At 31.1% G+C, this 14256-nt stretch overlaps 1 protein-coding gene across 1 annotated transcript; it reads right to left on the reverse strand.

Annotated features, from left to right (window-relative positions):
* Positions 1-1375: 1375 nt before the first annotated feature.
* On the reverse strand, positions 1376-14161 carry LOTGIDRAFT_171908 (hypothetical protein; the record flags this gene model as incomplete). Its single annotated transcript, XM_009048480.1, has 18 exons — positions 1376-1520; positions 1871-1959; positions 2402-2497; positions 3014-3139; positions 6640-6725; positions 7349-7465; positions 8173-8283; positions 8585-8722; positions 9258-9354; positions 9769-9992; positions 10372-10614; positions 11069-11257; positions 11853-11967; positions 12170-12301; positions 12609-12750; positions 13111-13247; positions 13518-13643; positions 13967-14161. The coding sequence occupies 18 exons, from the start codon at positions 14159-14161 to the stop codon at positions 1376-1378; spliced, it is 2508 nt and encodes an 835-aa protein (XP_009046728.1).
* Between the last annotated feature and the right edge of the window lie 95 nt (positions 14162-14256).

Consider the following 14256-nt stretch of genomic DNA (forward strand, 5'->3'; position numbering starts at 1 on the left):
AGGAGATTACTGATAATTTTGTTTTGGACACAACTACCATCTTGACAATGGCAAGCTATTATGACCTTAGGTTTACATCTTGATTCCAATGACTGCGTTTCTTGTATCACAGAAGCTTGCACATGCAGTGATTTGATTGGATTGTACACTAGCGAATACAGAGAATCAGAGGCGTCTACAAAAAGACTGTCGACACACAGGCATAATTTTCTGTCGTGGGCTCTGATTGGCTGTATTCGCTGGCGTACAATCAAATCAAATCGCTGCATCCCGTGATACAGGAGTCAAGGTATAAGCCTTGTGAAGATGCACGACTACATGGTTTGGACAAAATTACTGTGTGTGGTTAAAAAAAAAAAATAAGCCACGAATTTCTACGTCATTCGAGTCAACAAACGATTATAATTTTGATATTTTTAAAGACTTTATTTTCGTTCATGGGTAAAAGTTTTAGAGTTATTCCAAGCAAAGGGTCAACAAAAGGAACTGGTATTAAATTCTCTGATATGTTCTGTATTTGGGTTACAGTTTGATATAATAGAGGAAATGGTTTTAAATGCCAAGGCTCAATTAAATTTTGAAGTCACACTACAACAAGGTTCTACTAAGTATTTACTTTTAAAATGTGTGCTATACTTAATATTTGCAAGTTTTCTGTTCTATTAAAGATTTTTTTCTATTTAATTAGCTGTGATTTTTAATTATTCACCTCTCAGGTTTGGGACATAAAAAAAAAACATTTCCTTTATATATATAATTGAATTTTATTCATGTTTCTTTAATGCTTAATGATAATTTTCCAGTTACTGGTTCTAAATTGAAACAATAACTCAAAAATATATACATGTATTGATTTCAAAACAAGCTAAAATAATACCTGAATAACATTGAGACGATATATGAATAGATATATATGTAGCATAATTATACAGAGCTATTCTTTATTTGGAATCATTCATTTAGTCCAATCTTACTGCTTAACTATTAACAATATCATTGCGAAAGTTACAAATTTTTATTTGATGAAAAGTACAGCTATTCTGAGTAAAATTAAGCTATTATGATGCTCTATCGCAATCATTTTTAAATACAAAATCTGGTTTCAGAGAGGACCCTTCTAAAATTCAGTAAAAAACAATATCACAGCAAAACAAATGTTCAAGTCAGTTATATTAAAATAACCATGCCTATTGAATATGGAAATATAACAGACCAAACTGTAACATATTGTCCCTCTGGTAAATTAAACACTAAGCCGATTTTGATTTAGTTTCTGTGATTGTGATATAATCTAAAATGGTGATCAACGATTTTCCTGTAACACTATCATTTGTTTTATACCGAATCATATTTATATACAGCGATCAGTGAGTTTCTACCAAATTCTACCGTCAGCATAAGCAGGATGGGCTAATCTATAAGCATGTCTTTTCCATGATTCCTCTGTGTTGTGTAAAATAAGTTGTCTGTGTGCTGCCTCGTCTATCTTTCTCTGTTTTAATCTTTCTTCCATATCTTTTCTGTAGAAAGAAATTTCAAAAATTATAACGACCCCAGGGAGAAAATGACGTAATTATATTTAAGTCATTATAGAGGTCATAGTTCGCCGATTAGAGAAAGACTCAATAAAAGAAGAGTATTATTTTAACTTCAAACGCAGATAATTCTGCACACACATGGATTTGAAGGCTCAAATTTTCAAAGGTTTGCTGTGAACACTATTATTTCTGATTAGCTTAGCTATCAAAATTCCCGTTTCTGACTCCATAAATTGAATGAATAAATCAGATTATGTTTAGCATTCACAGACTAGAGTTCAATGCCTCAAAAATTTACCTTGACATCAAATAAGGTAACAACAAACACAAACCTTGCTTTTTGTTCGGCTTCTAAACTGGCTGAATCATGGAGTTTAACTTGTATTCTTGAAATCAGAAAGGGTTGACCAAATATTTTCGCCTGTCCAAAATACAACAACTTAATATAAATATACAAGAAGAATTTGACGAATTATCAACTTTTGATATATCTATATAAGTCTATATCAAAACCTATAGCTAAAAAATAGTGTCATGGGGTTCAACATGCTTTCTTCCAAACCTATTCCTGATTCCCTAGATCATCTTCACAATGTCAAGCTATTACGCACTGTATCTAATATCTTGACTGCAATAGCCACCATTCTTGTATCAGAGTATGCAGAGATTGATTTGTACACTAGCAAAAACAGCCAATCAGAGCCCTCGACTGAAAAACTGGCTTATATTTAACAGACTTTCTATCGAGACCTCCGATTGGCTGTATTCGCTATCATACAATCCAATTAAATCGCTACATTTACAGATGTTCATTATAGCTTGACGTAAAGAAGGTGGAATTAAAAAAGAAACCCAATTCCTACCTCTCCCTGTTGAAAGAATTGAATAGCTTTTTCTACAGACTTGGCATCTGACATCAACACCCATCCTATACCACTGTTGTTTCTACTCACCGGGTCCTGATAAATAGAACATATTTGTCATATCTCATATAGTAATATTTTGCTTATATATTAACAGAACTTACAACATGTCAACTTGTCAATTTCCATGTAATCCTATAGCTTTGTTTTCTAATTGAAGCGTCAGCTTATATATTGTATGGATTCTTTTACAAATTGAGAAGAAAGATAATTTCTTTGTAAACCTCCTCCATGAAGTGTCTAGCACATACAATTCTTTTAACAACAGTATTGGATGTACAGCCCAACCAGTTACAGCACTTTACATATTGTTATAACATCAGTAATTTCTCTGCTTCAGATCTGAAGATTGATGTCTTGCATTCTTTACCTTGACATGCAAAAATGTCATGAATACACAACCTTTCCCATTTTTCTGTCAATCTAGTATATGGTTACGGATAATTTGAGAAAGATTGTAGCAAAAATTCAGACTATGGACCAGTAGAAAGAATTTTTAAAATGATCAAACTTGTGAAATAGAAAGCTTCTTCTTCTCCATTGGTTTCTCACCTTCATAAGACAGATTTCATCAACATTACAATCAGCTTCCATTTCAAATATAGCTTCTAATTTATTCACAGTAGCATTACCAGGTAAATTACTTAAATATAATCCTACATCTCTTTTATCAGATAACTATTTAAAAAAATTAAACAAATATTATCTCCCTTGAAGTGTATTCTAAAAAATACTGACCTACATATGTACAGTTGTTAATTATTAAATATATATTACCTCCCTTGAAGTGTCTAAAATACTGATCTACATCTGTAGAGTTGTTAATTATTAAATATATATTACCTCCCTTGATGTGTCTAAAATACTAACCTACATCTGTACAGTTGTTAAGTATTAAATATATATTACCTCCCTTGAAGTGTCTAAAATACTGACCTACATCTGTACAGTTAATTATAAACATTACCTGCCTTGAAATGTATTCCAAAATACTGACCTACATCTGAACAGTTGTTAATTATTAAACATATATTACCTCCCTTGAATTCTGACCTACATGTGACTCAGATTGGATAACGCTTGGCACCTTAGCTACAACTTCAATGGGCTGACTTTCTGTACAGAGAGTAAAGGCTTAAATTATCCATTTTAGCAGAATATGAGGTAGAGTCGAACTTTATCTCTTCTGCTTTGGGCAAAATCCATGAATATCTCAGCCTTTTGACATATCTATACTTTTGACATCGCAAGAACAGTGATGTTTCGCCAACTTCTTAATATAATAGCGATTCCAGACAGATCCTAATGTCGGTAGTAGGCCATCTACGTTTATGGCATACAAAAGTCATTGGTATTCTAAACAACCTGTGAGATATCAATATGAAATCATTTTACAATTTGATTCCTTTATTGATTTTTGTTGTTTTTTTTTTTTTCAATGAATCTTGGTAATCTGTAGAGAAGCAAATCCACGATTTATCCAATGAATGATGAGAAAATAAGCTCGCTAGATCAAGGGTTAGAAATAGGCTAGGCTTGCAGAACCTTGAAAAATGAAGATGACCAAAAGCATTATTGAGGAAGTTTTACACATCTAAATTAACTTCATTATGACGTATTGTTCCGATGACATCATTTCAATTGTCATCAGTGATTGTTCTGAATTTAACAGAAAACAGCAGCATTTTGACTTTCTCTGACAATTTTCACAAAATTATCATATATTCCTGATAAATATCAAATATTTTGATAATTAAGGTGAGTTTTTAACATATCTTTACTGTGTTCATGATATTTTAGCAATACTATATACACTTGTAGTAAGTTGTAACACTCTGAACACTTGAAGTCTTGGAACTTTTATTGAATGAAATTCAGACAAAAACATCAGATAATGGTCGTATTATTATCTTCTTAGTCAAATTGTCCATTGTTTCTTATCGTCCAATGAGAATGGCATCGATTAATCCCAGACTTCCATCTTCATCAAGACTTTCCTTATGGTGGAATTTTCAGAAAGAGTCTAGCAGAAACTATGCAAGAAGTCAACAAGTGGACAAGACTCAGGATTATAAGTCATGCATGCGTTCCAGATCTACCGAAGCAAAATGACAACAAAGGAACGACTTGCTAAGCAAAACGCAGTTAGTTGGCTTACTCCTAATGGATCTTTACGGTTTTTGCTTTGTGCTGCAGAACTGGAAATGTCTGACAATCTGCCAAAAATAATTCCAAAATGTAATAATGAAGAACTTGGGAAACAAATAAAACAAAAGAACCAACATTTAGATTTGTCACAGTATCTGATAATACATAAACCTGTTAATTATAAATATTACCTCCCTTGAAGTGTGTTGGAAAATACTGACCTACATCTGTAATTTATAAATATTACCTCCCTTGGAAGTTGTACCGGTAATTAATTCTTTGTCAATCAATAATAGCATCCAAGTAGGATTTGCAAGACGTTCGGGCATAATATGATTTGTTTGTTCTGATATTTTCTGACATTTCGGCCAATGAGTTATAGGTTTGTTCATTATGAAACATTATTATTAAAATTAGCAACAGGCCTATTAAATGTTAAAATGTAATGTAATGATGAAGAACATGGGAAACAAATAAAACAAAAGAACCAACATTTAGATTTGTCACAGTATATGATAATAGAAAAACCTGTTCTGGATATATCTAAATTCTTCATTAACAGATCTGACGACCAGGGTGATTGGAATGGCAGCAATGATGACTCAGGAGAAATAAGACCGATTGTAAATTTAGATGCCGTTGAAGAGGATGGAAACGCGAAAGACCTGTGTATTTATTTATAGTATTAACTATAGTATCATCAGAAGCTATCTGATCGGGATGAGCTGCGAAAATATCAGAAACAAGCATCATACATTGTGCATGATTTTGATTGAATTGTTAATGAATTGTTTGGTGGGTGACAAATGCATTTGAGATACTTTCACTTTATTTTCACACGTTTATTAATTTAAGGCAATAATTCTTATATGATTTATATCACCCAATTAATAAATTGATATCTTTTAAGATTTCGGGAAAGAAATCATTCAAGTTTCACAGATTGTGAAGAAGTTTGAAAGAATTGAAGAAAAGAATTGTGCGACTTTTTACCATATTTACAGAATGTTTTATCTTGAAAGCAGAACAGTAAACCATTAAGATGTTTGACGGATTACAAATTCTATCTAACGTTTAAAGACGTGGATCCGCAACTGTTGGACATTACTCGACCACAGGAAATGTATACAGTTTAGGAACTAGGGTTACTATGTGACAAAGTATATTTATATTAATTTATATAACGAACTAAATATTTATTTTCCAGTGAAAGTTTATTATTGATTTTTGATTTTCTCTTTAATAGTGAATGTGAACTTGACCTAAGGTCAGGCCTGTAGATAGCCCAGGGTGTCGGTTCGGGGGCGCAAAAATGTCTTAGGGGGCCTATGTAGGCATCTATTAACCTACATCTGTACAATTATTGTTGATAACAAAGCATTGCGGATCTTGTCTCCCTTGAAGTGTGTAGGAAAATACTGACCTATATCTGTACAGTTGTTAATTATAAATATTAACTCCCTTGAAGTGTAATCTAAAATACTGACCTACATATGTACACTTGTAATTTATAAACATTACCTCCCTTGAAGTGTGCAGGAAGATGCTGACCTGTATCTGTGCAGTTGTAATTTGTAAACATTACCTCCCTTGAAGTGTGTAGGAAAATACTGACCTACATCTATACAGTTGTTAATTATAAATATTACCTCCCTTGAAGTGTGTTGGAAAATACTGACCTACATCTATACAGTTGTTAATTATAAATATTACCTCCCTTGAAGTGTGTTGGAAAATACTGACCTACATCTGTAATTTATAAATATTACCTCCCTTGAAGATGTAATTAAATCTTTGTCAATCAATAATAGCATCCAAGTAGGATTTGCAAGACGTTCGGGCTTAACATCATTTGTTTGTTCTGATATTTTCTGACATATCGCCAATGAGTTACAGGTTTGTTCAATATGAAACATTATTATTACAATTAGCAACAGGCCTTTTAGCCTCAGCAGAGCTCAGGCATCAATGAATTGAATTGAATGAAACCATAATAAAACCACCATTATGAAACTTCATTGTGTTTTTACCTGAAGCCAAGATGGTACCTCTCTATCTTTATTACTACCAGTTATCATATTAAATTCTACATTAGATAATATACATTCTCCATCTTCTATTCAAATAATAAGACAATTATTTATATACTTCTGTTGAGTTAATTAAAATAATCAAGCTCCAGTTTATATGAAATGTTGTTATAGCAATACAATTTACAATGTTAACCTTGTTTCTCTAAATTCAGTTATGTAGGTCAGAAGTACAAATATTTTAAAGGGAGAGGGTGGCAAGTTTCTAGGTTTTAGTCTTAAATATATGTAAATAGTCTTCAGAAATACTAGAAATGTACAAAAATCGCATAACTCCTTCAAAATACCTCAAACTAAGATTAGATTTCTTAAGAAAAGATGCATCATCATTTTAACTTTCACAGAAAAGATAATTCTAGACACACATGAATTTGAAGGCTAAAAAAATTTCGACCATGAGCTGTAAACACTATTACTGATTAGCTTAGCTAAAAGGTCCTGTTTCTGATACTAGGGTACAATTAGTCAAATGGATGGTGAATCCGTCTCTTCAATTGATGATTTAAAAGTTAGTTCAATGGGTTGTTTCTGTACTGTTACATATCAGTAAATTACAAATTCTTTTTAAACTCATGTCATTAAAACAAACTAAAAAACAAATCTGATTTAATCATTGAATCGAAAGTAGTGGAATTTAAATAACACTTACTGTATCCTTTTAAATGTGAGGCAATCTCCATAACTTGAGAGAAAGTGAGATAGAGCAGTTGTCTTGATGATAGATCTGTTACTATGGCAGGACAATCTAACTTGTAGATAATTTCCCCTAAATGGACGAAAAAAGACAAAATTAATGCAAAACTTTATTCATGTTTACTAATTATAAATATCATGCATAAGGTTAAAAAAACATGACTTGCCACAATTACCCTTAGCTATGAGTTTTCCTGGTAGCATAGGACCAAATTTATTTCTCACATTTTTTCTTAGGACATTTCTTGATCAATATATTTTATCAATCCAAATTTTTTATAATTTTTTTTTTCTCATCTTAGGGACAAATGTCAAGTCAAAAAGTTCAGAAATTTTAAAAACTCCCAATACAAGAAACAAAGTTCAGAATTTATATAAAACTCCCAATACAAGAAACAAAGTTCAGAATTTATATAAAACTCCCAATACAAGAAACAAAGTTCAGAATTAAAAGAAAAAAACCAATACATGACAGTAAGTTCAGAATTTAAAAAAAAGCACCCAATACAAGAAACAAAGTTCAGAATTAAAAAAAGAAACCAATACAAGCCACAAAGTTCAGAATGTTTCAAAAACTCTCAATACATGCCACAAAGTTCAAAATTGAAAAAAAAAACTCCCAATACAAACCACAAAGAATTTTTAACTAGCACAACCAGCAGTGGCGTTTTTAGTGGGGGTCCCCTTAACAATTCTGTGGCCCCTACTCAATTTCTCCATCTAATGATTCATAGAAATGACAATGGCAACCAAGCTTTCAATTATAAACATATAACATACCTGTATGTCCCCCTAATGATGAGATATTAATATGAATACCAGATTGTAGTATATTAGGTAATGGGCTACAACCTGTTTCTATTGTATTGTCTTTAATATTCACTTTATAGCCTATGGATGATAGGAAAAATAATTAAAATGATACACAAGTAAGCAAGTGTTCAAAACTCACCCACACACACAAAAAGAAGGCTTGCTCATTTTTTCTTTCATTTCATATCAATTCATCATTCCACCTAAATAGTATATACCATTTCATTCATTCATTCCATTTAATCACTACAAAATTTAGTGGTTGTAAAGCATACTCATTTTACTGAAACACCTCATACCACTTTGCAACTGTGGTTTTCAACTACACACCTCTTCAAAAGAGCTTACGATCTTAAGTATATAATATAAACTGTCCTACCTAATTTGGTAGCTATTTTCATTCCAATATCATTGACTTGACTTTCTTCAAAACTTGTCCTCTGTTTATCAATATATAGTGTATTTAATATAGAGGTTGGTGTGATACATGATACAATTGTTATAATACCTTCACTACCTAATAAAATAAACATTCATTTCAGAATGAAAATCAATGGAAATAAAGCTGAATTATTTGTCATATTCACAATGAGGTCTGGAAGTCAAGGCAATAAAATATTTCAATTCAAAATTGTTGTTCTGCTAATGAACTAAATCTTAAACATAGATGTTTTAATAGATCTGTTCTAACTGTACTTGTCTCACATCTTCTCCAAGCAAAGTCCATTCAGTAATAAACTTATTCATAACCAAGGCTGGAAATATTGTGTTGGTCATCTAGTTCCCACCCTCAACAAAAAAATTGACTTCTCCACACATGCATATTTTCTATTTATATGAAACAGTGTAAGTGTATGTTTGGAGGAGCTCATTTGTAAAATTTGGGATGTTTTTTGTTGCATGTCAAATAACATCTACCCTTATTCATGACCATTCAGAATTTAAATTGCACTGATACTGCTTTTTGATCATTATTATTTACCTGTGTTAAAAGAATCTATCCTATATGTAGTTGTATCAAGACAGATTCAGAATATATATGTATATATTACCTATGTTATTTGATTGTAGGTTGATACTGTGTAATAATGTTTTATAACCTTTAGTAGAATATAACCTAACTATTTCACTTGGTGTTTTATTATTTAACTAGAAAAATACATAATTCAATAAAAATATTTCCTTATCATAACCATAATAACACATTTTAATACACCATAATTTCTACAGATTGTAGCTTTAATGTTAAAAGTCAATTCAATTTCAAATCTTAAAATAAGTGTTTTGAGCTTGAAAATGATTTTTGTTTTTAGAGAAAATTGAGAAGATCTCATCTTACACTGTCCACAAAAATGTTCAACAGTTCAGTTTAAATAAATAAGCCTAGTATACAAACTCATTGAACAAAATATATAGAAGCAGGGATACCAAGGTGTCAAAAATCAGATTATGCCAGCTTGGTTTGGAATTGATGTTATATTTCAACTACATGTATATAAACTTGATGAAGAACAACATGTGAACTCATTGAACGAGACATGTAGTAAAGAGAGTTGACTGAACCTGATTATTTGAGAGATCTAAGACAGCCAAAGGGTAGTTTGAAACTTGCAGTAGATTCTTCACAAATGTAGATGTAAACTCATCAGTTAGCCTATTAGCTGATAATTTTAACATGTGTAATTTTAAGCCTTTTCCCATAGCTTGACAAAATGGAACTAAATCTTCATCTGCTAACTGACATCCATCAAAACTAATAGCTGTTATATGACTTGAAGGTAGTGCAGCTGTAATAAAACTATAGTGTAAACAAACAGAACAGATTTACTACAACCATTGTTGTATTGTGAATTATGAAATATATCAGTTAAAAGGTGGAACTCTCTGATAAAAGAGTTATGTCCCATTAGTCTCCAAAATAGAATAAATACAGTATACAAAATTAGGCTGGTGACAGTTTGAATAATGAAATAATAAATTCTATTGATATACTCTTTCTCTTGCACATGGTTTCCCCCTGAAAATCCCTTGTATTTGGAATTTTGTTAAGAATTTGGAGTAGGTCAAAATCCTGGGACTAACAGACAATAAGATTGAGTAATTTTTTGACATTTCTTTGAAGTTGACAAAGATAATGGTAAATAAAATTTTAAAAATTCCACTTACAACAGAAGTCATTAAAAGCTGGAGTACCAGACAATTTTAAACCATCTAATACTAATGTAGTTATAGGTAGTTCTTTGTTCTGTACCAATACTGACAAACAAGTTAAACCAGCCATACTCACTTTACATTTTCGTAGATTTAAATAATTCAATTGAGTCCAATTAGTTTTCAAATTATTGGCTATATCTTCTATATCATTTAGACCATAACTTAATCTTTTTATGGAACTCTTCTTACTGTCACCTTCAGGAGAAATGTTTTTATTCATTTACATTAAACTACAAGCAAAGAATCGAGACAAAATGCTTCTTGTTCAAATTTTCTTGGCAAGTAATGTAATAATTTAAACAACATATGGATTTATAGAAAGTTTTATGCAGACCAAAAGATGTTACAAAATGGCAACAAGAGAATTCTTATTTTCCATTTAGGAAAAATAAAAGAAATTGAACTGTACATGCTAGACTAAACACACATTACCACTAAAACTATCTGGAGACAAAATGGATTGTTCATGTTGAATGTTCCTAATATTATAATATATTTGCTAGCCATGATTGATTACAGAACTAAACTGTGCATTAGTCTAACTCTTCTGGATGCTTTCAGTGGAATAGGCAATTTCTGTGAATTTTGCATAAGTATACAACAACATCAAAGCAACATCAAAGATTTTCAAAGAGAAGTATGTATTTACCACTAGTAAGTTTATAGATATCTAATAAACATGTGACTTTTAAATCAGGATTGTTACCAATGTCAAGTTCAGTTAAATTTGTTAATTTTCCACTCAACTGTTGAGCTAACAAACTGAATAACTCATTTGTTAGTTTACTGGAATTAAGTTTCAGTATTTCTAGAGCAGATACAGTTGATGTCTGAATATCTACAAAAAAAATACCAGAAATTCAATATATATAACTATGGCAACAAGAAAACATATTTCTAATTCACTCAAGTGTTTCAGATTCACAATCTTCATCAGGACAGCTAGTTTTGGTATTGGGATTAACATTCCAAAATTGAATTGATTTAGAGGCTTAAAGTTGAAGTAAAAAGATTGATTTTTTAGTATTAATTAGTACTAATTTAATGAATTCAATTCAATTTGACATTTTACTAGACAAGAGAAAAGAGTTTAGTCATGTAAAGATATTTGTGAACATCTAGGGACAAACCGCTTGTATTAAGGTTTTGAATTGTTTCCGAAATTTCACAAATACCTTTGCCTGAATATAGTAAAAAGTTGGTTTTCAAAACATGATATATAATTTAATAAAATATCCCCAAAAGAACAATTTTCAAGCCTTGGTCAGCACTTTTTGTCTTCCACAAACATGCTCTGTCCCCTTTGTGCCTAATATATAGGAAAGACTGTTTGTTCTCATTAACTAACGCTTATATATATCTTTTGTAGTCTTGATTGTAGGAAAGAGTTATCTCCCATTAGTCTCCAGAAGAGAAATTCAAATCTTTACTACCTTTTCTTTGTAATGTTATATCAGACAATCTGGCATCAGTAATTGACAGATAGCTCAGAGTTTTAAGTTGAAAACAGCACAATATAACTTCATAGAATGTCTGTAGACTACCAAACTGAAATTCAAAGATAATGCCACATTGTTAATGATCAAGAAATACCAATATGAAATAAAAATATTTCTTCCAAATATTTAGAAAAAATTATGCTAGTCATTTGGTTCAAAAACCAAAAAAATCTTCAGGAATTATGTAGATATGGAAAATACAACCAACAACGTTTTTTTCCCTGAAAGTGTCAATAAATATATATACTGACCTCATTTCCACTCATATTCAAATGAGTTAAAGTGATGTTTCCCTGTAATCCTTGTAGTAATAGTTTAATACCATCAGGGTTCATATTACAATTACTAATATTGATACTGTATAATTTGGTACTGCTTTTCTGCTCAAACAAAATTTTTTTTAAATATGTAGAATGCATACAGAAAGATTCAAGAATATCATCATAAGACTTTACAACAGACCCTATATTTGATACAAAAACCAGAAGTCTAGAGGTCTAGGTTACAATATATCTAGGTTATGATATACTCTTGAGCTAATGAATACATTAAACACAATGCAGTTTGCCTTGATGGCCATTTTTCAATGACACCTACATATTCTGTTGACTGATCTTTGTGCATCATTATCTTTGTTCAACTTTAATACTGTGATGATGATGACTAATAAACAATAACAATAATACATACCTGTAAACAAACAGCTAGATATTTTCCAATACAGGTTCTATCTGTTATCTGATTATTACTGATATTAAAATCTTCTAGACTGTTATTCTCCTGTAAACTTTCTAGTAATAACTTCATATCTACACTACCAATACTCTCAGCTCTGTTCAAATTATATAATGTTACAGTACTGTACTTCACAGGTCAAAAGTTATAAAAGATATTGTGCTTTTCTAAATTATATATATCCCAACAATCGCTGGGATCAGAAATGAAATAAATGTGATACTCTGCAGTATGCAATGTGTAAACTTTCATAAGCATACTTTTATTCCAACTTTTATTCAATTCCAAAGGGATATTTAATATGCACAGCCTGTAGTTTGTTATCACACCCAAACAACCATGGTTGTTTTCATGGCTGGTACTACTTTTTTACCACTTTCTTTCATGCGCAAAGTAATCAAGATTGAACAAAACAAGATATAAGACAAAGAAAAAAATGTTTAATGTTATAAGTTACCTTAAAGTCAACAGTGATGAGTTAGTTTTCAAGGCAGGGCCAACACATCTTGAAAAATAATCTTTACCTAAATTATTGCCTGATACATCTAAATATTGTAAAGTTTTATTTTCTTTCAACATCATTCCAATGCATGCCTGGAACGTGAATATATAGGCCTTAAGTTAAGTTGGTTGAATATTCATACATTGTCATTGTCTTGCCCTTTCCTATAATCACCAATTTATCTTTTACATCAAGACTTAAATATTTCTGGAACTCATGTCATCTTTCCTTCACATTTTGTTAACATCATTGCAAATAGTTAAAATTAATAATCTTCTGGAGGACAACTTCTTACTAAATATATTTTGACTTCATATTCTTATAATCAGATATCCATTTTCCATAGTCAAATAAATACTCACAGCAGAATCTGTATCAGCTCTATTATCAGATAAATTCAAGCTGATTATAGTCATATTATTACTCATAGCTAGACATACAGCACGGAAAGCTTGAGGTCCCATATTATTATGAGATAGATCTAAAACCTGCAAAATATACAAAGGCCTACATATACAATCATGTGCAGTGATTTTGCATGCACAAAAATTTCATGTGGTGGGGACAACTTTTTAATTTGAGATGCGGCAACTATGTGGAAGCGAATAAGTGTAAACCTCCCATTGAAAGTTTGAGAGCAGAAATTGTACAAACAAGATGTTTTCGTGTTAATTTTGCATAAATTGTCAATGATTTGTAGACTGGAACAGATAAAAATTAGCTTTAACTACAGCTAAATTTTGACCAAGTCGAAAAGTTTTAATGACCTTTTCAAAAGAGGACCTATGATCATATAAACAGACTGGCTTACCTTCAAGTTAGTTAGATTATTCAATAATTTAGTCAAGTTGATTGTGGATGGTAATGACTGATGAAGATGAAGTTGAGATACTTTACCATTGGCTAATTTATACAGATTATCAGGATTAACTAAGAGATTAACACATTTAATCCCATTATCAAAACTCTTCTGATCTTTATCTTCTGGTGAAGTTGAGGCTGACATCTTCTTAAAATCAGTGGATGAGACCTATCAATATAAGTTTTCGGAATTATTCTTTACTTCAAAGCCTCTCTATCAGTTTAGAAGTAGGCCAACTC

Source organism: Lottia gigantea, assembly GCF_000327385.1.
Source record: "Lottia gigantea unplaced genomic scaffold LOTGIsca_122, whole genome shotgun sequence".
Classification (NCBI taxonomy): Eukaryota; Metazoa; Mollusca; class Gastropoda; family Lottiidae; genus Lottia; species Lottia gigantea.